Source organism: Desmodus rotundus, chromosome 4, assembly GCF_022682495.2.
Source record: "Desmodus rotundus isolate HL8 chromosome 4, HLdesRot8A.1, whole genome shotgun sequence".
NCBI classification, from domain to species: domain Eukaryota; kingdom Metazoa; phylum Chordata; class Mammalia; order Chiroptera; family Phyllostomidae; genus Desmodus; species Desmodus rotundus.
The window spans coordinates 125,092,584-125,116,624 of NC_071390.1; the positions used below are offsets into that span (position 1 = coordinate 125,092,584).

A 24,041-nucleotide genomic window follows, 5' to 3' on the forward strand; every position below is an offset into this window, starting at 1 on the left:
AGTAGGCGACAAATAAGAATGAAACTGGTATAATTGGGGGATAGAAACAAAGGTTGTGACTCAACTAAAGTGAGCAAGAGAGAGTGTATAAGTTGAGGTTGTCTATGTAGGTATTTTGTTGAGAACTTTGTTGGCCATGGTAAGAGTCTGGATGTTATTCTTAAATATAATGAATGGGAGAATTCTAACTAGATAATAGCTAAACTGTGCCATATTTCTCTTTCATTCCAAGTTCTAATATATCTGCCTCTCCTGGAGTTGAGTGGGTTTGGATTTAATGGAAGTCTTGGAAGCAGGGAAATGATGAGGAACTTTCTTTTCCATGGGTCAGGGAAGAACCTAGAGAACAACCTGAAAGCCCTGTACAAAGATGGAGTCACAACATGCCCTCAGAAGAGCTAGGGCAACAGAGGCTTATGGATGCCCAGGGATCAAGTTGACACTGGACCATGTGAGTGGGTTTCCATAGCCCCAATATGGCCAAGAAGGAACTGCAAAGGGGGCCAAAGACTCCTTGCTCCTGAGGCTAAGCTAGTATGGTGGGCAGAAAATGGGGAGCTGGAAGACTTCCACCATGGAAGCTTGGTATGGAGAATGACTGCTGCCCAACCTTCAGCCTATAGTATTTAAGAACATCTTACCTCCCAATTTGTACCCAGCAAAACAGTGGCCCCAATATACCAACAAGGAAAAATGATAATAAAGGAGACCATCATCCAGAGAAAGGAATACAACAGATCAGGTGCTTATCAAAACAGAACAGGAGGAAACACATAGCAACCTACACAACAATGGAAAAAAGCACACATAAGAACACTCAGGTGTAAAAAACAAAAAAAGAAGAAGAAGAATAAGACTATGTGGTACTAAAATTTATTAATCAATTTAAAAAGATGATTATTATTCTTGAGATCCAAATTTGTGGTCTAAAAGGCCAAATAAATAACCTCAAATTAGTAAAATTTAAAATAGAAAATAATGAGTGAAAAATAAAACATGTAGAGCATGATTTCTGAAGTGGCTATAAATAGGAGTGTAAAAAAAGAAGAAAGAGATGGATGGCATGTAATAATGATAATAAATAGAGGGAGAAAATGGTTATGACTTAAATAAAGATGATAACCTGTAGATTCAAAGGGGTATAATGACTTTCACACATGTCTGATGTATCTGGGTAATATTCTTGAACTTTAGATACAAAGAAAAATTTCTACAAACTTCTATATAGAAAAAATATATTGGGGAAAACCAAGATGGTGGCATAGGTAGACACACTGTGCCTCCTCACACAACAAAAAGATGGACAACAACAATTTAAAATCAAAAAACAACCAGGACTGACGGAAAATTGAACTGCACGGAAGTCTGACAACCAAGGAGATATAGAAGAAACATTCGTCCAGACCGGTAGGAGGGGCGGAGACGGACAGCCGGGGTGGACGGGACTTGTGGTAACACAGCTGGACCCAGAGACTGGCAGATTATGGGACCAATGGGGCAGGTATTGCGACCACTAGCAGACCCCGTGGCCCCACATTCGTGTGTAGATAAACCGGGAGGAAAGGCCGGGGAGTGAAGCCACACAACCCATGGCTCCAGCTTGGGGAAATAAAGCCTCAAACCTCTGATTGAAAACACCCATGGGGGTTGAGGAGGCAGCAGGAGAAACTCCCAGCCTCACAGGACAGTTCATTGGAGAGACCCACAGGGGCCTAGAGCATGCACAAGCCCACCCACTTGGGAATCAGCACTAGAGGGGCCCAATTTGATTGTGGGTAGCAGAGAGAGTGACTGAAATCCTGCAGAAGGTGGAGCAAGCGCCATTGCTCCCTCTCGGCCCCACCCCCACGTACAGCATCACAGCACAGCGACCAGCATTGCCCCTCCCCGGGGAACACCTAAGGCTCCGCACCTTTAAGCAACAGGCAAAAAAATAAAAAAAGGTCCAAATGAAAGAACAGATCGAAGCTCCAGAAATAATTCAACTAAGCAGGGAGCAGATAGCCAACCAATCAGATGCACACTTCAAAATAGTGGTAATTAGGATGCTCACAGAATTGGTTGAATTTCTTGCAAACTAGATGAAAAAATGAAGGCTATACTAAGAGAAACAAAGGAAAATGTACAGGGAACCAACAGTGAGGAGAAGGAAACTGGGACTCAAATCAATGGTGTGGACCAGAAGGAAGAAAGAAACATTCAACCAGAAAAGAATGAAGAAAGAAGAATTCAGAAAAATGAGGAGAGCCTTAGGAACCTCCAGGACATCTTGAAACGTTCCAACTTCCAAATTATAGGGATGCCAGAAGGAGAAGAGGAAGAACAAAAAATCGAAAACTTATTTGAACAAATAATGAAGGAGAGCTTCCCTAATCTGGCAAAGGAAATAGACTTCCAGGAAGTCCAGGAAGCTCAGAGAGTCCCAAAGAAGCTGGACTCAAGGAGGAACACACCAAGGCACATCATAATTACATTACCCAAGATGAAACAGAAGGAGAGAATCTTAGAAGCATCAAGGGATAAGGACACAATTACCTACAAAGGAGTTCCCATAAGACTGTCAGCTGATTTCTCCAAAGAGACCTTACAGGCAAGAAGGGGCTGGCAAGAAGTATTCCAAGTCATGAAAGGCAAGGACCTACATCCAAGATTACTGTATCCAGCAAAGCTATCATTTAGAATGGAAGGGAAGTAAAGTGCTTCTCAGATAAGGTCAAGTTAGAGGAGTTCATCATCACCAAACCCTTATTATATGAAATGTTAAAGGGAGTTACCTAAGAAAAAGAAGATAAAAAATATGAACAGTAAAAATGACAGCAAACTCACAGTTATAAACAACCACACCTAAAACCAAAACAAAAGCAAACTAAGCAAACAACTAGAACAGAAACAGAACCACAGAAATGGAGATCACATGGAGGGTTATCAATAGGGGAGTGGGAGGGAGAGAGAGGGGGGAAAGGCACAGAGAATAAGTAGCATCAATGGTAGGTAGAAGATAGACAGGGGGAGGGCAAGAATAGTATAGGAAATGTAGAAGCCAAAGAACTTATATGTATGACCCATGGACATGAACTATAGGGGGGGAATGTGGGAGGGGAGGGTGTGGGCAGGATGGAGTGAAGTGGGGGAAATGGGACAACTGTAATAGCATAATCAATAAATATATGTTTTAAAGAAGAAAAAATATATTTATAGAAAAAATAAGAAATTTCATTTATAACATTTGAAGCTGGAAGCTGGTGAAATAATACCCTCATACTCTGAGATAAGAAATTTACAATTCAACCATCCTATTCCAAGTCAAGATTTAATTATAAGCTAGAGGAAAATAGACATTTTTGAATATGCAAGGATTTAGTAATATGTCATTCACATATCACAACTGAGAAAAACTAGTGACTAGAGACACTAGTCAAGTAAGATATATGAGGTCTGTCCAGAAAAAGTCGAGCCACTGTTAATATAACAGTTTGTGCAACATCTATGTAACCTGCAGCCAAGGAGAGTGGGCTCAAATGCACATGTGTGAACAATGACAACTTCACTGTTCTAGTCAGTGGGGGTGGTAGATGCTGTTGAGTGAGCAGGTACACTGTGTGGCCATCACATTCAAAATGACTGAGCGAGGAGAGCAACAAATATGCATCAAATTTTGTTAAGCTTGAACATTCCTCCATGGAAACTATTTGGATGATTCAGAAGGCTTTGGGGGATGATGCAGTAAGTGCAGCACAAATAAAAATGTGGCATAAATGCTTCAGAGATGGTCAAGAATCTGTTAAAAGTGATCTGTGTTCTGGAAGGCCTGCAATAAGAAGAACACCTGAGAATGTTTAACATGTACAGGCTGCAATCAACAAAATTCTGATACTGACAGTGTGAGAACTAGAAGCTGATCTTGGGATTCCCGAAACTATTGTGCCCGAGATTTTTATGCAGGATCTTGGCATAAAACCTGTCATGGTAAAATTCATTCCACAGCTTCTGCTACCAGAGCAGAAGGAACATTGTGCTGTAGTTGAGAGAATGGTTGAGATTCCAAGGTCTCAACCATTAGCCTCCTTTGAAGGGGACTAAGGTGTCATTATCCTATGTACAATGTTTCTTGCATCTTCTTCAATAAATGTCTCTATTTTTCATATTACATGGATGGATACTTCCTGGACAGGCCTCATAAATCTGAATTGATATCTCAGTAGAGGAGAAGATTAAGAAGAGAGGGAGCATATGGAAAACAATAAAACTTGGGATGTGTGAGTATGTGTTTAATACAATGAATGTACAATTTCAAAGCTTAAAGTGGAAGCAACATACTTTAAGAAACATCCTAATAATAGTTTAGAACTTGAAGTACTATCTCAGCAAAACATACTTAATAGGAAGAAGAAAGGAGGGTAGAGGAGGGAGGAGAAATAAAAGTGTTAAGAAGTCTTATGAGGAGTGGGGAATGGAAAAGGAAGAAGACGGAAAGTATGTTAAAGGCCTCCTTTTTTGGATTGAGGGCTAGGTAAGAAAAAATAACATTTTGATGGGGCTAGTAGCTTTTTAAATAATAGTGGAAAAATATTTATGTAATTTTGAGTTCCAGGAAAGATAAGCTAACTATTAATGAAGTGTATTGAAATTTTCAAGAGAAAAAAAATAGAATCAAAAAGAATTTAAATCAGCAATAACAAGAAAAAGGAAGCAAAAAAATTTACTTAAAGCAAACTAGAGAAATAAAATCAAGTTAATATTTGTTACAATTAATGCTAATAGACTAATTTGTTTTCATGAAAGAATCTATAAAGTTGCATTAAAAAACAAAACTTAGCTATTATTTAAAAACATCATACTTGTAAATAAAGGGGTGAAAGACTTTAAAATGAAGGCATGGGAAAGAACTACTATAAAATTAATGTGGAACCCAATATACACTAAAATCCAAAAAATAGATTCTAGAATACATGAGGATTTAGGATGTGACAAGGATAGCATTTTAAATCACTGGGATAGACTGGATTATTTAATAAGTAGTGCCACCTCAACTGGCCATCTATACCTAAAATAAAGTAAATTTGGGCCCCTATCTTTTACCAAAACTATTTCCATGTATATTAAAACTTAAAAGTAGGGAGAAAATAACTCTCCAGGAAACTGAATACACTTCTTTTATGGGCATGGAAAACATTTGAATCAAGACATAAACTGACTTCTGAAAGGGTTGACTATCCTAATTTAGAAATAGTGTGAATTTACAAATTATTAAGTTCTAAGTTGGACAGTGACTGCTAAGATTCTGGCACTTCTAAGGAGAATAGTGTTTAAAAAGACAATTCATAGGAAAACATTTTAACTCACCAAAGACATAGTCTTTTCATTTAGGTCCATATATTCTTGTGAGTATGGTTTTTCAAACTTGCTGTCATAGTCAATGTTATTGACTTTAAAGCTGATGTGATAATAGAAATGTGTCTTCCCTGAGGAGAGAAAAGAAAAAACATAGTTCTTACTTTTGTCATTGTGTAACTACTTTTATTCTTAAGAAAACCATGTGAAATTCAATACTCTGATAAAATTTCAGGTAACTTGGCATTTAAGTAAACTTAGTTACTACTCTCTGTTTAAATAACTTTGACAGAGGAGTGCTTATTAAATTATAACTTCACCCAAGAATGTCATCAGAATTTTTAGTATAATATTTCAATGTGCTAGCTTTCAAGTTTGGGAAATCTGGAGACAGATTAGTTATTATGAGATGAGGTTATATTAAAGTATAAATTGTTATCTTAATTTTTGTGATCATCACAGATAACACATAGGAAAATCAGTGGAGTCACAGATTTAATCATTTATGAAGTACGTAGGAAAGGAAAATGTATACAGAAGAAAGTAAAATAAGGTATGATTTGTAAGTACTGCAAATTAAGTAAACAGAACAAAGAAATTAAGTCTACAACATTCAGAAAGTAAAGCAAAGGATAAAGTTGAAGGTAGGCTGGACTGTACTATTTAATTTAATTTATTTCTAAAAAAGTTTGTTATAAAAAACTTATTGCAAAATGATAAAGTAATGTTTTTCTTTTTGTTAAATTTATTAGGGTGAAATTGCTTAATAAGATTATATAGATTTCAAGTACACATTTCTGTGATGCATAATCACATTGCATTGTGTGCCCACCATCCAGAGTCAAATCATCTTCTGGCCCTGTATATTTGATCCCCGTTACTCTTAATTACCACCACCCCGCTTCCCTCTGGTAACCACCATACTGTTGTCTGTGTCTATGAGTTTTTGTTTGTTTTTCTTGTTTGTTCATTTGTTGCCTTCCCACATATGAATGAAATCACATATGGTTCTTAACTTTCTCTGTCTGATTTATTTCACTTAGCATGATATTCTCAAGGTCCCTTTATGCTGTTGTAAATAACAGTATTTCATTTTTTTCTTACAGCTGAGTAGTATTCCATTGTATATATGTAACACATTTTCTTTATTCAATTCATCTATCAAAGGACACTTAAGTTGTTTCCGAGTCTTGGCCACCACGAACATTGCTGCAATGAACATAGGAGTGTATATTCTTTGAAAATAAATGTTTTCAAATTTTGGGGGTAGATACCCAGAAGAGGGGTTGCTGGGTCAAATGGTAATTCTATTCTTAATTTTTTGAAGAACCGCCGCACTGTTTTCCACAGTGGCTGTGCCAGTTTGCATCCCCACCAGCAGTGAACGAGGGTCCCATTTCCTCTACAACCTCTCCAACACTTGTTATTACTTGTCTTGTTGATAATAGCCTTTCTAACAAGTCTGAGGTGGTATCTCATTGTAGTTTTGATTTGCATTTTCCTAATAGCTAGTGAAGTTGAACATCTTTTCATATATCTATTGGCCATTTGTATGTCTTCTTGGAAGAAATGTCTGTTTAGGTCCTCTGCCCATTTTTTAAATTGGAGCATTTGTTTGTTTGGTGTTGAGTTGTATGAGTTCTTTACATATTTTGGATATTAACCCCTTGTCAGAGCTGTTTTTTGCTAATATCTTCTCCCATTTGGTCGGTTGCCTTTTTGTTTTGTTGATCGCTCTTTTTGCTGTGTAGGAGCTTTTTAGTGTGTTATAGTCTCATTCACTTATTTTTGCCTTTACTTCTCCTGCCTTTGGGGTCAAATTCATAAAATGCTTCCTACAGCCAAGGTCCATAAGTTTAGTACCTATGTTTTCTTGTATGTGGTTTATTGTTTCAGGTCTCATGTATAGGTCTTTGATCCATTTTGAATTAATTTTTGTGTATGGGGACAAACAGCAGTCTAGTTTCATTCTTCTTCATGTGGCTTTCCAGTTTTCCCAGCACCATATTGAAGAGGCTTTCTTTCTCCACTGTATGTTCTTGGCTCCTCTGTCAAAAGTTATTTGCCTGTATATATGTGGGTTTACTTCTTGGTTCTCATTTCTGTTCCATTGGTCCATGTGTCTGTTTTTCTACCAAATCATGCTGTTTTGATTATCATCAATGTGTAGTATAATTTGAAGTCAGGGACTGAAAACTCTGCTTTGTTCTTTGTTTTCTGAATACATACCAATCAATAAATGGGATATATCAATCAATAAATGTGATACATCAAATTAATAGAATAAAAAATTAAAAAATCATATGATCATCTCAATAGATGTAGAAAAAACACTTGACAAAATTCAACATTCTTTCACATTGTAAAAATGCTAAACCCATTGGGTCTAGAAAGAACCCACCTCAATATAGCAAAGGCCATGTATAATAAACCCATAGCTAACATCATACTCAGTGGTGAAAGGTTGGGAGCTTTTCCTCTAAGGTCAGGATTAAGACACGAATGCCCATTCTCACCACTTGTATTTAACATGGTACCTAGCCAGAACAACCAGGCAAGAGAAAGAAATAAAAGGCATCCAAATTGGAAAGAAGTATTAAAATGGATTATATAATCTTATATATAGACAATCCTATAGAGTGCACAAAAACCTTATGACTAATTGGGTTCAGTAAAGTTGCAGGATAGAAAATCAACAAACAAAGCAGTTGTGTTTTTATACATCAATAAGGAAACATCTGAAATAATATATAGTTGTATGGTGGTAATAATTTTATAATATATAAAGGCATCAAATGAGCTCATATGCATCATTTTACATAATGTTATATGTCAATGATATCTCAGTCAAGCTGGAAAAAGAAAATTTCCAAGGAACATTTTGTTGTATATTTTTATTCATATATTGTATGCTATCTTATGTTTCGATTAGACTATCAAGCTTGAGATTCTAGAGCATTGAAGCAGTATTAGGTTATATTAATTTGTTGAACTACTAAATACATTTCAAACACTGAAGAGGAAAGCCATTTTCTAGCTGTTAACCTTAGAGCACTGAGCCTTTAATTAGCAGGTATAGTGGTAAATGGAGTGAAAAGTACTGCTGCTTTCTGAGGAACTAAAAGACTCTCACAATAAAGTCTTGTAGGGAAATGGAGTCAGTCAGGCTCCCTCACTGGGCCTGATAAGCTGTACTCTCATAACCGTGAGTGGGCCCACATGCACAGAATCACACTTTGTTATATAATGTCTTGGCACCGGCTAGCCTTGTGTGCACTTAGTCCATGAGGGAGCTGGGGTTCCCTACTGGCGCGACACAGGGCTTGCGGCAGCGTGGATCGCCTACCCTTGAATAAAGGCGTGTCAGGCATTCCCAGTGCTCCACGCGTTTTCTGTCTGCCTGAATGCGGAGTGAACCTTCCTGCTCTTGAAAGGCTACAACACACTCCTCTTCTTCAAATATAACTTAGATTTTGAGCAGAGAAAAACACTTATGGCCTAGGATCTGTTCTGAGTGTTATTTTCAATTTTTAAAATTTTATCTTTCTGAATAAGCCAGGCAGTGAGGGACAAATACCATATGATCTCACCTTTAACTGGAACATAATCAATAGGAGAAAAAAGCAAACAAAATATAACCAGAGACATTGAAGTTAAGAACAATCTGACAATGGTCAGGGGGGAGTGGGGAGGGGACAGTAAGGAGAGGGGATTACAGGAACTACTTTAAAGGACACATGGACAAAACCAAGGGGGAGGGTGGAGGTGGGGGAGGGAGGTGGGTTCAGCTGGGGTGGGGTGGAGGGATGGGGAGAAAAGGCATACAACTGTAATTGAATAACAATAAAATTTTTTAAAAAATTTATCTTTCTGGAAGAGTCATATTTTCAAATCCAGGTCACATTCTGGGCTATGGTTATGAGCTCCAGGGAGGACTAGATCCTGACTAATTCTCCTCTTTGTATTTTAATACATTTTTTATTTCCAAGTGATTTTTAAATATTGATATATAATTGACATATAACATTAAATATATTACATATATTTGATATATGTATATATTGTGAAGCGATCACCACAGTAAATCTAGTTAACATCCACCAGAGTGATTTTTACGCATATTAAAGTATAAGAAGCAAGGCTTATCTCGATGAGTGGCTCTCAGCCTAGGCTTCCAGATTAGGATCACAGGTGGAGTTTTAACAGCTATCATCACCTGTGCCCTCTCCCACAGAGTCTGTCTATTGGTTCGGGTCAGAACATCAATGTTCCTTTAATCAAATGCTCCAGGTGATTCTCAGGTGAGGCCAGGGTTAAGTACGAAGAGTCCTGAGTATATTTATGAGGACTGAGTTCAGACTTTGGTCCAAAGGGAGGGAGCAGGATCTGCTCTACGTGCGTTTGGTAGGGGCAAGTCAGTGCGGCACATTATCCATGCGGTAGCAGAAATTTTTGGCATCTGTGAGGAGACAGGAATAGAGAAACTCAAAAGTTTGGTCTCCAGTAGGAGCTTATTTTTCCTGAATCACTCCTGTGACAAAGGTCAGGGAAGGGTGAACTTTCCTGCATTTCAAGGCCCTTCTGCCCGGGGCTGTTGTGGCTGCAGGGGAAGGGTCCATGCCAAAGCCATTAAAGGCATATTCTCAAGATGAAGATGTGATTTCTCCGCATAACCTTACCTGAGGAAAAAACCCGGAGAAGAGAGAGAAGAGGACAAAACGGAAGGTTCTCAGGTAAATGTCATGTCCTGGGTTAGGGGCTGTGCTCTCTTTTTATTCTAATGTGCCATGGTTTTAGAACAAGCAAACATTTATATCTGTACCTCTGGTACTTCTGCTTAACAAGTGTGTTTTTAACTACTTTAAAAAAATTCTCTAATTATCACAGTCAAGATTAGCTTTTTAGCACACTTCTGCCCAAATCCTAGAGCCTTCCCTCCTTTCACACTTTTGACATGCCTTGAGCAATTCCCACCACCAGCAATTCTTTTACATCAGGGCTGTCAAACTCATTTTCCCCTGGGGCCACATCAGCCTGGCGGTTGCCTTCAAAGGGCTGAATGTAATTTCAACTGGTTTTTAAAAAAAATTTTTATTGTTTTTCAATTACAGTTGTATGCCTTTTCTCCCCATCCCTCCACCCCACCCCAGCTGAACCCACCTCCCTACCCCCACCCCCCACCGCCCAGTATGGAATTTCCTCAGAAACCTAAAAATGGAACTGCCCTTTGACCCAGCAATTCCACTGCTGGGATTATACCCTAAGAACCCTGAAACACCAATCCAAAAGAACCTGTGCACCCCAATGTTCATAGCAGCACAATTTACAACAGTCAACTCTTTAACAGTTAAGGAGTAGTTACATTTATAGAGTCCTAAAATTATTTTGGCCCTTTGAAGGCAACCCTGAGGCTGATGTGGCCCCTAGTGAAAAGGAATTTGACACCCCTGCTCTACAACTACTGAAAATATTTCCTTTGTGACAGATCAACTTAGAAAAAAAGTATTGATCTCCAAGATTTCTGTGTGGGATCAGGTGGGGCCCTGGGGTATCAGTGAAGAAGGAGAATGCAGTGTCAGGCCCGTCTAAAAGTTCTATCAGCTCTCTATGGACCAGGATTAACAAAACCCGCATCTCACCAGGATGGTGTTAACGGCCCAGAGTAACTCACAAATTCCTGAAAAAGAAGAGTAATTAGAACAGATAAACTCTCTAAAATGCTACAGACTAACTACTTAAATGTACTATTGCATAAAATGGGTGCTCATTTGAATAAAAGTGATGTTTTAAATGATTTACTTGTTTTTCTAGCCGATAATATCACAGTAATTATGTGTCCTTTGGCAAAAATAGGTACCTGATATCGGTTTGTCCAGCTGATATTAACTTTATTCATTTGGTCAAGTGCTTTCTGCCAGATTCCTCCACTACTCCTCTTTGTAGTTTTAAAAAATTATTTAAAAGTAATCTAAAAATGTTATTCATGGAGGTAGATTTATGTTCGACTTTCTTTTTTACAATGCCATGTGTCCTGGGAGAAATATAAATTTTTGTGTGTTGTCAGGATGATATGTATATATATATATTGTGGGTTTATAATTAACTGATTACTATCAGTGCATGTCTCCCTGTACGGTTTCACACCTAGCTCTTTTTCACCTACCGTGACTTCTTTGCTCAAAATGGTCTGATGGCAACCTATTGCTCCCATTCTTGACTGCTGTTATTGTAGAAGATTAATCACCTTAAAGTTGTTCAGTTAGGTCCTTGGCTTCTCTTGTCCATATTAAAGACTTGTTGAAAGTAGTTCTCGAGGCCAGGATTTCCCAAACATTCCTCCAGAGAGTCAAGGAAATGCCTTTTACAGAATCTATTAGAGTTAACAAACTTGGTACTGAAAAGACACTGTAGGAAAAGAACCTCACATATTTATCATTTGGCCCTTGAAAGCAAGAAAACAGAGCAAATGAGTTTGAGTTTTGGAAGGAATTATTTCTGTCTAGACTCTGATGTTTTTCCCTTTCATTTTTCTATTCCTTGAAAGCAAAGTTGCTTTTTTGAGGGCCAACAGTTTATTAAGTTAGCACAGGGAGATTTGGAAATATTATCATGAAATAGTAGTAGGGAGAACATCAGGAAGAAAGGTGAATTTTCTCTGTGCATGTACAGAAATTTTACTGGCAATCTCATCTGTCAATTTTCTCACTGATCACTCACAGCATAATCTACTGAAACAGCATTTTAACCAGGATCCTGAGAGGGTGGGTGGGGAGTGGGGAACCCTGTTATTTACTGATACCCTTTCTTGTCTTCTCCTCTAATGATAGTTTGTGATTTTAACTGAGCAAATACTATCCAAAAATAAAAACTGTACTTTCCTGCCTCTGTTACATCTAGGAGTGATCTAGTGCATTTAGGTTTAACAAATAAAAATTAAAGGGAAAGTGGTATGTGCAAACTTCTGAGATGTTTTCTTGTTGAGAGAGGGCATGCTCTTTTCCTTCCTTTTCTACCTTTTTTCTTGTCTGGCTGGGATGTGGACATGGTGGCCAGAGCCGGCACAGTCACTTTGGACATTGAGATGCTCTGGGCAAAGTAGGGTATGGTGGAGCAAAGAGATGGAAGAAGCCTGGTTCCCTGCCATCCCAAAGTGGACTGAACTTGAGTCACTGATCTCTGAACTTACTTGTCTCTGAATCTTACGTGTACCTGTCTCCCTCTAGATCAGTGGTTCTTCACCTTGGCTGCACATTAGAACTACCTGGGGCTTTTAAAATGACAGTTTCCATTCTAGACAGCATCTTGGAGAGTGGGCTTGTATACACATATATATTTTTAAAGCTTTCTAGGTGATTCTAAAGTGCAGCCAGGGTTAAGATTCACTGCAGTAGACCAGGGGTCAGCAAATCATGAAATCAAGCCTGCAGCCTGGTTTTAGGTGGCCCGTGAGCCAAGAATGGTTTTATATTTTTTAAAAGTTGAAAAAAGTCAAAAGAATATTTTGTGACATGTAAAAATTATACAAAATTAAAATTTCAGTGACCATGAATAAAGTTTTATTGGAAAACAGCTACATTAATCTATTTACATATTGGCTACGTTAACACCACAACAGGAGACTCAAGTAGTCGTAATAGAGGCTGTAATGGCTCATCAAGTGGAAAGTACACAGTGTCTGGTCTTTTACAGAGTAAGTATGCTGGCTCTGCTTAAGATCTGGAGCAGTTTTAGTGCAAGGACTAATGTGATGCACTAGAAGCTTTCCCCCATTACTGCTGTCCCCCATTATAGTGCCATGCCACTGTAGTGCCTGACATTAAGTACACAGTAGTCGCCTGTGATGCTTGTTGAGTTGAATCTGTATATGGTTTCAGATACTCGTATTCTTTTTCCCATTTTATCTATCTATTCTTCTATCATCTATGTATCTCTTAAAATGTTAACTAAATAGAAAATATGACATTACCATTATATACAGTCATGTAAAGCAGAAGGTAGGTATTCTGAAGTATTTGCTCTGGGCTTTGGTTTGGTCAGCTGTCTTGTTTAAGTAATTACTGTCCCAAGGTAAACAGTCGTTAGAGTGAGGAGATGGCTGGTTGCTCCCAGCTTTGGAATCTGGAATAGTGAGCTAGAAAATGTAAAGTGGTACTGAAAAGTTCATTCAAATGAGGAGCATTATAAGGCTGCCTACGTACGATGCCAAGGCATCTGGATAAAACTTATACAATTCAGTTAGTCAGACTGAGATTTAGTTTGTTTAGTAACAAATATATAGGTTATTTAAAAATCTTTCTAATTTATTTAATTTTTTAGTTCAGACAAGATACCGTAGCTTCAGCCGGGCAGCCTTAAGGTAAAAAACCATTTAGTGACTTTTAAAAAGAAAAAGGAAATAAAATCTAGGATTTAGGAAGCCCTATCAAAGTATCTTATACAGTCTCAAATGATTCCATTATTGCTTCTACAGGTTTACTATGACTTGAGAAAACTTATTATCAAAACTTACTCATTGTTCTGATGCAGAAGTATTTAATTTTGGATTGTTCTCCTTCTTTTCAGAAGTGTTTATAACCCACTGAAGTTTATAATATCTGGGAAAGAAGTAATACTATTGTAATTAGTATTACAGCCAAGGTGGGGGCCCAAGCAGGGATTTGTAATGGGGTCCAGAAGAGCTTGGAGATAATTGGCTCCACAAGACAGGGCCACACCTGCCTGGAATGCTGGCAGCTGTGGTCAATTGTGGGAGGAGCTGGAAATGGGGCTGCAGAGGAAGACTGGCGCTGGGATTTAAATCCAGGTGCGGAGGCCATTTGTTGTCTCTTTATGGGACCACGAGTCTTTCAGGGATCATGCAGCTTTGGCAGCGGTTGATGTGGCTTTGGCAGAGGTTGGGACCACGTGGCTTGAGGGAGAGTTAGGACCATTCAGCTTTGAAAGTGCTCCCTTTTGCCACGTGGATGGTGCTGGGAGCCTGAATCAGGGACTTCTACTTCTTTCCTGAGATATGGTACCCCAGACTGGGCAGAGGAAGGAAGGACTGTGTGCATTTGTGGATATTATAAAGAACTTTAGTCTGTATAACTTTTAAATAAATAATAATTCCTTTCCTTTTCACCAATCTCTGGTATTGAGAGACATCTTTCCTCTGGCAGCAGGCAAAGCAAACCTAGTACGATGGGGGGGTGAGGAACCCCCAGAGAAAAGGAGGGGGGCCTTTTATATTGTTCAGGCCCCTGGTCTGTTCTGTAACACTATGACTGAATCCGACAGTAATGTCTTAGATATGTTGGAGCCCATAATAATTCTCACATGAGTAGTTTCTTCTAGGCTCACCAAAACTATCTACAGAGTACTACAGAATAAAACAAAAGTGGTAACTGTACACATATGCACAGGTACATATAAACTGGTATTTCAAACAAGTATATTTTATAAGATGTACCCATAAACCAAGTTTTTAAGTTTGTTAGTAATAAAAAGATATATGGTAACATTAATCACAAAATATTGTCTCAATTTAGAAGTTAAAATACCCAGGTCTGCATAATAACCAGTATTCGAACTTGATATAAAGTTGAGAGTTCTCCCTCCCCAAGCTTTTGCATAGTAGCCCTGCTCTTCTACTTTTTGGACTTCATTACCTGGGTCCAGACCACTCTAAGTCCTTCCCTGAATGGCTGAGAACTTGACAGCTAGCTTTGGTGTTCTAGGACCTTAGTACCTGTCTAAAACTAAGGCCCTTCTAGGTTTTACTGAACTTTGAAATTCCCTTTCCCCTCCTTGCTGGAGATGTGTCAAGTAGAGTTATCTTACATGGGTAAATGTAACTGTTTCAGTTTGAGTTTATCTTTTCCTCAGCATTTAGACAGCTGAAGATATTTCCCATTTTTTTAACCTGAAATCTGATTACCATTCCAGGTGGCCTCTTGGACAGGACCTAAGATGATGGGGCTTTGTTTTTTTTCTGGGTGACCTATGTCCGACTGTGGTTGCTCAAACTGTCCACAGGCACCACTTCCCCTTCACTCTGCTAGACAAGCTCCTCTCTCGTGTCCTTTACATATTCCAGGTGTGAGTCAGACTTCAGGGGTGCTTGTAGCAGTATGAGAAATTACAGCTCATCTATTTCTAATGATAACCTCTGCAAATATCTTTTTCTTATCTCCAAATCCTGGCCCTTTTGCACAGTTGATGAAAGGCAGCAGGTTCTGGGTCTAGGTTTTGAGTGAGCCTCTTTTATTCAAAGGTTTATGGGCACGTGCTGTGACTAAGACTCTTGATCTGGCAGGGTAGCAGCTGGCATTACAACCTACCTAAGGACAGTGTTTGCACAAGTCATCACCCTGTGTCTGTGGGGGTGCGTGCGCGGAAGACAAGGCTGAGAGAGTAGCAAATGCCTGGTGCCTGGGGAGCTGGCCCCCTTACTCCGTGGTGCGCCACTCTCTCGCATTGTCAGTCTTGCTCCTTGTACACTGAAATAGATGTTTATTTAGCCAGACAGACTCTTTTCTAAATGTATTTTATTCAGAAAATACTATGTTTTAAAGTAGTGGTTCCCAACCTGCAGGCCCTGAATTATATAGGAGAGGGCCATGGTAGAGCAGAGATGATTCTAGGGGAAAATATTTATATCCATACCAGGCATTGTTCTTCTAGTCTTAGTAAACTGATTCTTATACATACATGTATTACTGATTTTCAAATATAGGTAGATGTAATTAATTAAATACAAGTTTGTTTAAAAGCATTACAAAATTTACAGTACCTGTTTATTTTTATTTTCTTATTCAACAAAGCAAATTTCCTGTGGGAATGTAGATTTTTTTAAAATAAAAAAGTTCCCGTCCTTGAAAAAGTTAGGAAAGAGTTGGTGAAAGAAAATAATAAGCACAGGACACAGAGAACTTGGCACACAGAACTATTTTTATGAAAAACCAAACTTGCAGATCCCATACTTTTTTCAATTTATGAATTATATAGAAAATATATAGATATTTTCTATATATGAATATTATAGGAAAATTTGTATTCTTTAAATCTTCCATTAATGGAAAATACTCTATCTTTTAGAAAGAATTTTAGGAGAAAAAAATGTATAGAGAATAATTGTAGGTTTTGGAATAAGAAATCTTAGAATTCTAGATTGCAGGCTTTTAGATTTCTTTATTAACTCATTATCTCTTCAAAAAGTTATAAGTTCAACAATAAAGACTATGACTACCATATTTATTAATATACTTCCAGCACCTGAATCTTTGCCAGGAACTTTAAAAAAGAGCATACAAAATCTCTGGGTTCAGAATGCCCTAAGCCAAACGTTGCTAAAGAACAAAAACTGTAGTAAATGTTATTAACCATAAGAAATTCTCTCTGCCAAATAATGTCTGATTCCTTTCCTTCCCCCCACTCTCAAAGTTCCTAACTTTCCAACAGTGGAAAATTAAATCCATGTGACTGGAAAGCCAGGTGTAATGAGTACTTACCATGAGAGATGAAATGAACAATGAGCCCGATGATTACAGCAGCGATCACCAGTATTATGACACCCAGGGTAATCTTTCCGCATCTTGTGAGTTTAATTTTTGTGTTTGACCCTGTTCTTCTGAGTGGGAAGAACAGGAAAGCAAGTGTTAACAGGAGTAAGATACAGAATTCTCTTAGCAATAAATATAAATTTGATGTTAAGTATAAAAGCATATTATTTTTCACTAATTATGGATTCAGTACACTGCTGAGCTTGGAAAACAACATGTAGAATTAGCAAATATAATAATTGGCCTGCTTATTTTTTTTAGCACATATGAATAATGACAGTAATACTAAAATCAAAATTCACTTATTCAGCAAGTATTTTAGATGGTCTACTATTCATTAAGCACAGTTTTAGAAAAAAGAGACCACTTTCCTTATGGAGCTTACATTTTACTGAGGGAAGATAGACAACAAAGAGTGTAATTAATAAAATTCATAATTCTCAAAACAATATGAAGTTCTGTATGAAAAAATAGAGCTATGCAAAGAAGATCTTGATGAGATTGCCAAGGGAATAAATGCAGATAAAGAAGATGACCAAGATGTGATCAGTGGGACACTCCCATATGAAGAGATTATAGAGAAGAGGAAGACCCAGCCAAGGAGACAGGAAACTACTAGTGAGAGTAGGAAGAAAGCTAAGGGAAGTGGTGTCTTGGAAGCCAACAGTAGCATCTCAAGTATGAGGAAGGGAATCAACTATGTTAGATGTTGCAAATGGCTCAAATAAGATGAGCAAATAAACACAGAAAATGGACTATTGCATTAGCATTATAGAGGTAATTGCTGACCTCGATGAAAGACATTTTAGGAGTGAGACTCCTTACAGATGATATGAAAGAGAGTAGTAAAGAACTAGAGACAGTGACCACTGACCCCTCTTTCAAAGAGTGCTGAAATGGGAGGTGAAGAAATGACTATACATGGTGAATAAAATGGGATAAAGAGAATTCTTATTTTATTATGAAAAAAAAATTTAAGTATACATGAAAGTAGAGAAAGTAATGAACCTCCATATGACTGTCACATAGATTTAAGAGCTATGAACATTTTGCAACATTTCATGTATTTTTCTGACTATTTTAGAGTAGTTACAGAAAAATATTACATCATGACATTCACCCCTAAATATTTTCCCTTTAAACAGTAAGGGTATTTAAAAAACGTGACCATTGTCATACCTAATGAAATCAGTAATAATTCCTTAATATTCTCAAATACCAAGTTCATAGTCAATGTTTCTAGTTATCTTTAAAATGTCTTTTACAATTTTTTATTGTTGAACAAAAATCAAAATCTCTCCATTATACTTGGTTATTATAACTCTTTTATCTATGTTAATCTAGAATGGCCTTTATATTCTGTACTTTTCATGACACTGACTTGAAGATACTGGATCAGTTGTCGTATAGAATGTTCTACATAACAGAAGACCTTTATTTTTTTTCAAAACATTTTAATTAAATGTTTCATTTTGTGATTTTAGACTCACATGCAGTGTACAAAATAATCTCTAGAGAAATCCCTTGTACACTTTACCCAGTCTCCCCCAATGGTGACAACTTGTAAAATAATAGTATATCACTATCAGGATATTTACATTGACACAGTCAAGGGACCTAACATTTCCATACCACAAGTATCCCTCATGCTGCCTTTTTATAACAATACTTGTTTGGCTCCTGCCCCCTTTCCCTCCTTAACCCCTGAAACCACCAAACTGTTCTCCTTTTCTATAATTTTGTCATTTCAAGAATTTATATAAATGGAATCATACAATATGCAATCTTTCGAGTTTTATTTGTTTTCACTTATCAAAATTCCCTGGCAATTCATTCAAGCAGTTCTATGTATTAATAGTTCTTTAAAATATTAAACATTTTTGAGAAATAATTTCTAGTATAGATATGTCACATTTTGTTTAGTCATTTACTTGATAAAGGCCATGTGGATGGTTTCTGCTTTTTGACTGTCAGGAATAAAGGTGCTATAAAACTTGCTACGTACAAGTTTTTGTGTGGAAATAAATCTTCATTTCTTTGGGATAAATGTTCAGAACTGTAATTGCTCAGTCATATGGTAGTTTTATGTTTAATTTTTAAGAAACTCTCAAACTGCTTCTCAGAGTGGCTGTAACATTTTATATTCTTCCAACGTGTATAAGTAACCCAGCTCCTTAGCATCCTTGCCTACATTTTTTGCTATAACAACATTTTATTTTAAATATTCTGATAGCTGTGGGGAAATATCCCATGATTTTACTTTTTTCCTGATGTTGAATATCTTTACATGTGCTTATTTGCTATTTGAATATTCTCTGAAATGTCTATGTCTTTTTCCTTTTTCTTTCTAATTGGGTTTTCTTTTTTTAGTGCTGAGTTTTAAGAATTCTTTATATATTCTGGATCCTAGTCCTTTGTCAGATTTGTGTTTTGCAAATATTTTTCCCCAGATTGTAGCTTGTCTATTCACTTTCTTAACAGTATTTCACAGGAAAAAGTTTTGAATTTTGATGAAGTCTGATTTCTCACATAGGTCTAATGGATTATGATTTTGGTGTTGAATCAAAGAGCTCTGCCTAGCCCTAGATAGATGGCAAAGATTTTCTCCTATATTATTTTCCTTAAAATTTTGTACATTTTATTCCATGATCTACTTAAAATTATTTTTTTAGAATTAAATTTAACTTTGATCTTAGGTTAAAGGCCAAGAAGCAACTAGAATTAATTTTTATATGAGGCAAGAGACTTAAGTTAAGGTTATTTTTTGTTCCTTTGGCTGTCTTCTTGCTCCAGTACTACTTGCTTAAAAGGCCATCTTTCCTCTCTTGTATTGCTTTTGTACCTTTGTCAAGAATCAGTTGGGCATACCTGAGATTGTTTCTTGGTTCTCTTCTGTTCCATTGATCAATATATCTCACCAGTACCACACCATCTCCATTACTGTAGCTGTACAATAAGCCTTAAAATCAGGTAGACTGATTCCCCCCACTTTATCTTCTTTGTCAAAATTGATTTTAGTTATATTAGCTCCTATGATTCTCCCCATAAACTTTAAATAATTGTGTCTGTATCTAAATAAAAATCTTGCTTAGGTTTTGATAGATATTTCAGTAAAACTATATCAGTTTGCAGATAATTGAAATCTTTACTATGCTGAATCTTTCAATCCGTTATTAAAGTATGTCTTCCCATTTTGTTACATCTTTGATCTCTTTCATCAGTGTTGCACCCTGCACATAAAGTAAGTTCTTAGTATTTCTATAGAAATATGATAACCATCAACTTTTTGGGTCTATAATAAAAAAAATTAAAAACCTAAAAGACATCTCACTATGTAAAAATTTAGAAGAGAACACTTTTCACCAATTTGACCAACTCACTTGAGTCTAAAATAGTGTTTACATGTTTTTAAAGATTATTTATTTATTTATTTATTTATTTTAGAGAGAGAAACATCAATGTGTGGTTGCCTCTCACTCTCCCCCTACTGGGGACCTAGCCTGCAACTCAGTCATGTGCCCTGACTGGGATTGAACTGGTGACCCTTTGATTCACAGGCTGGCACTCAATCACTGAGCCACACCAGGCAGGGCATTGTTTACATTTTTTTTGGAAAGAAAACTGACTAAACTCCCAATTAATCTATCGGAACTTAATTTCCTATAGATGAATAAATTATTCTAAAGCAACTTTTTCCATACTCGTAGGTATATGTCTATTTTACTCAACACAATTTGCCATGGGATAAGCCTCAAAAAAATATAATAAATACAGTGTGAAATTTTATGTAGCAAATATTTAGAGTATATTTCTCTATTCTTCTCAGCCTTGTCCTTCTAATAGATTAAACCATATAAAAACACTGCATTTGTATAGCAAAAAATTGAATATTGGCAAATTTCATAATAATGCACTTATACACAGGTGAACTTCATTTATTGTTTCCCTTCCCATTTGTCTGTATGGTGATGTAACTAGAATGAGAGATACATAACTTTTTGGAAGTGGAAGGAACTTTGCAAATCACCTTTCTAGTTTTCTAATTTTAAAGAAGGAAAATTATAAAACAATATTTTTGCTTTAAGTCATTTCAAATCTAGGGAACATAACATGGATTCTAGGTAGCTCCTTCTCCTCTGGTTATTATTAGTATATTTAGGGTTTGGTTTAGAGTTAAGATTAGGGATTGTTTCTGATTTTTTTTTTTTTTTGAGGGTGATGGCTTTGTTTTCAATTTTTTTATTGTTGTTCAATTACAGTTGCCCTACCTTTTCCCCCATTGCTCTCCCCTGCCCCATCATGTCCCCACTCCCACAGTCAATCACCCCCCATTTTCAGTGCCCACGAGTCCTCTATTCATGTTCCCTGACTTGCCCCTTTCCCTTCTTCCCCCGTTATCCTCCTCCCACAACCCCTCTAAAGTTAAATCATATAAGCTACTCTAACTTGCAACTCTCAGTTACCTTTCAGCCAAAATCTAATATCATTACAGTAACTTATCCATCTTAATTCATAAATGTAAAATTATGGTAATAAATAAAAATTAATTTAAAGGCAGATGAACTAAGTGTTTATTTCTGTCATTCTCACCTGTTTTCTAACATTATACATATGTATATATAATAATATATAATATATAGTAATATATAATAATATATATATTCTTCCTACTTGCAAAGTGTTTAATTGATCTGAAGTTTTCCTCTGTGTGTATATGTATGTGTGTGTATGTGCATATTTCTAGTTTTAAAGGAAAATTCAACTTCGTCACTGTTTACATTGTCTTCTTTAAAATGTTCTTTAAAAACAATTTCAGACATACAAATTCTATTTTTCTCAAAGTGTTATTATGTAAGATGTTGGTGGGAAAATAGACTACTTATTATTTAACAGAAATTGAGTCTTAGGAGAGAGGTTAAGGGAGGAATAGAAAAACTTGTTTTGATTTAGCAACTTGCCATAATTTCCCAAAGTATTATATATTTTTACCAAATATATCCTGAAGCCATTTAGGTAAAATAATGATAATGTAATAATGATATCAAGGATTATTAGGGATTTCAGAAACAGTGGCTTTGATAGTGAGTTATATACTTAAAATTATTAATTCCTTTAAAGGATGAAACCAGGGTCTGATTTCTCATACATTGTTTATGGAGCAAAAGCAGCATAGCAAGTTAATATGAAGAACATAGAACATATTACTCGGAAGCCAAGATTATATAGGTTACTAGCTTTATTTAAATTAAATCAAAATGATTAATAGGAACTTAATTTGATGGAAAAGATTTCAGAGGTTCTCTTATAGCTGATTAAATATTGAGGTGAATGTGTAAAATGGCTGATTATTGAAAACTGTTTATCAGGAAGGTACATTATGCTTAATATTATATTCAGAGTGTAGTTGTTGGCAAGATATGAAGATCAGAAAAGTTGTCTAAAGTTTTTATTAAAAATATATGTTAAGCTCAAAGGGTTTATCAAAGGCCTGCATTTTCCAGGAAAGAATGTAATGTATATGTGAACATTTATATTTGTGAGTTAGTTTGATTATATTAAAAATAAAAGGATAAACATTATTTACACATCTTTGTGTGCTAAATAATCAGTCAACACACTTCTTTGACTTTCAGGCAATTCCTATCTGGCCAGGTGGCATTGCTAATGGGAAGCTGTTTCCAACTACAGGGTTAAATCATGCTGCTAAAAATGTATAGCAGTGTAGCATTGCAATGTTTCAATAATAAAAATTAAGACCTAAACTTCCTATAGGTAAAATAGCATGTTATAAATACAAATATTGTCTCTATATCAACATACAGTATTAGAAATTGATGTAACTATCTTGTATTCTTTACATTTTCTAAGTGAAATTATCTTTTTAAAAATAAATTTCCCCAGTTTTACTTCAGCAACTTCAACAATTATACATATACTCTCATGAATGGTCTAATTATGATGGTAAGGTTTTTCACAAAGATTCACAAAACAAACTCTAATGATTGAAGTTTATCAATCTTACTCATTCTTGTTTTTCCTTTGTGATTTATATTGCTCTCATTTTCATAAAAATGTTGAGAGTATAACCCTGTTTTTAAGAACTTTAAAATACAAATCAAGCAACATTAATTTGGTCCCTTCAGAAAGTTGACCCGAGAAGCAACAAGCAACAGCAGGCCATCCTGCAGCCCCACCCTTCTCCCCTTAAGCCCACCTGTTCTGCAGGGGGATCCATGCCAGTTCCCTCCTTGGAGTTTGCTCCTTTGCCATCTTCTCCTCGAGTGCTGTGCTGCACAGTCATTCTCCATCTATTTAGCTTACAAGAGCCTGTGACTTTTATGTGTTTTATGATAACATTATAATAATAATAATACTTAGCAGTTACACAACTTTTCATCTTCAAAGTGCTTTCTGAACACTTGCTAATTAATTTTACATTAGTAAAACATGAGCTGTATAGGTGCTGCTCCATAAATAATAAATAATCACATGACCCAAGTGGAGGCAAAATTTAAAACTCTCAGTTGTTGTGAGTGAGCAAGCAATAGGGTCACCGGGTTTGAGAAGAACAGGGAACCTTTACCCAGGTTTTGTATTTTGTGAATCTGGAGGTGAGCAACTGCTCTTCTCACTCCTTTGAATCCACTTCCAAAAAAAGTTGGCAGTTTCATTATTACTTTTTGGTGGAAGGCCCATGGCTGTCCAAGTTCTAACCTTCCATTAGGATATGAATGCTCTCCAGCTCATAATGTTCTTGTCTCTTTCAATCCATATATCATCTTTTGAAGAATTTCTTTCTGAAATTTTTACAGTGACCCCAATACCAGTGCTCATTAAAGAATTTTATATTCCCTGAAATCCGAAGGGTGTTAATTTTTAATTACAAAATATAAAGGTTTAACTAGTAATTTTCTGAAGTTTTGGATAGCAGTGTGATTCTTGGCAGTCAATTTAGATATTTGTGTGAAAACTAGATAGGACACATCCTTATGTTTGGATGACATGTGATTAAAATAATTCTGACGTGCTATGTGAATTGAGTTATGCTGGAGAAGGCTTCTTTGGGTAACAGTCTTTGTTAAAGAGACTCAACCTTATTATATGATCAAGTAGAATCATTATTCTACCTAGGCAATCTCCTTTCTTCCCAAAACATGTGAAAGAACAGAT

The 24,041-nt window shown here is 36.5% G+C and overlaps 1 protein-coding gene across 1 annotated transcript in view; it reads right to left on the reverse strand.

Annotated features, from left to right (window-relative positions):
- LOC112320727 (transmembrane protease serine 11C-like) overlaps positions 1 to 23,172 on the reverse strand; it is a 55,557-nt gene extending 32,385 nt beyond the window's left edge. Inside the window, exons 1-3 of the mRNA XM_053923475.1 lie at positions 23,066 to 23,172; positions 16,821 to 16,939; positions 5,344 to 5,462 (exon numbers count right to left, since the gene is read on the reverse strand). Of these exons, the coding sequence (XP_053779450.1) occupies positions 5,344 to 5,462; positions 16,821 to 16,939; positions 23,066 to 23,172 (345 nt within the window). The remainder of the gene's footprint in view (positions 1 to 5,343; positions 5,463 to 16,820; positions 16,940 to 23,065) is intronic.
- Positions 23,173 to 24,041: the final 869 nt, after the last annotated feature.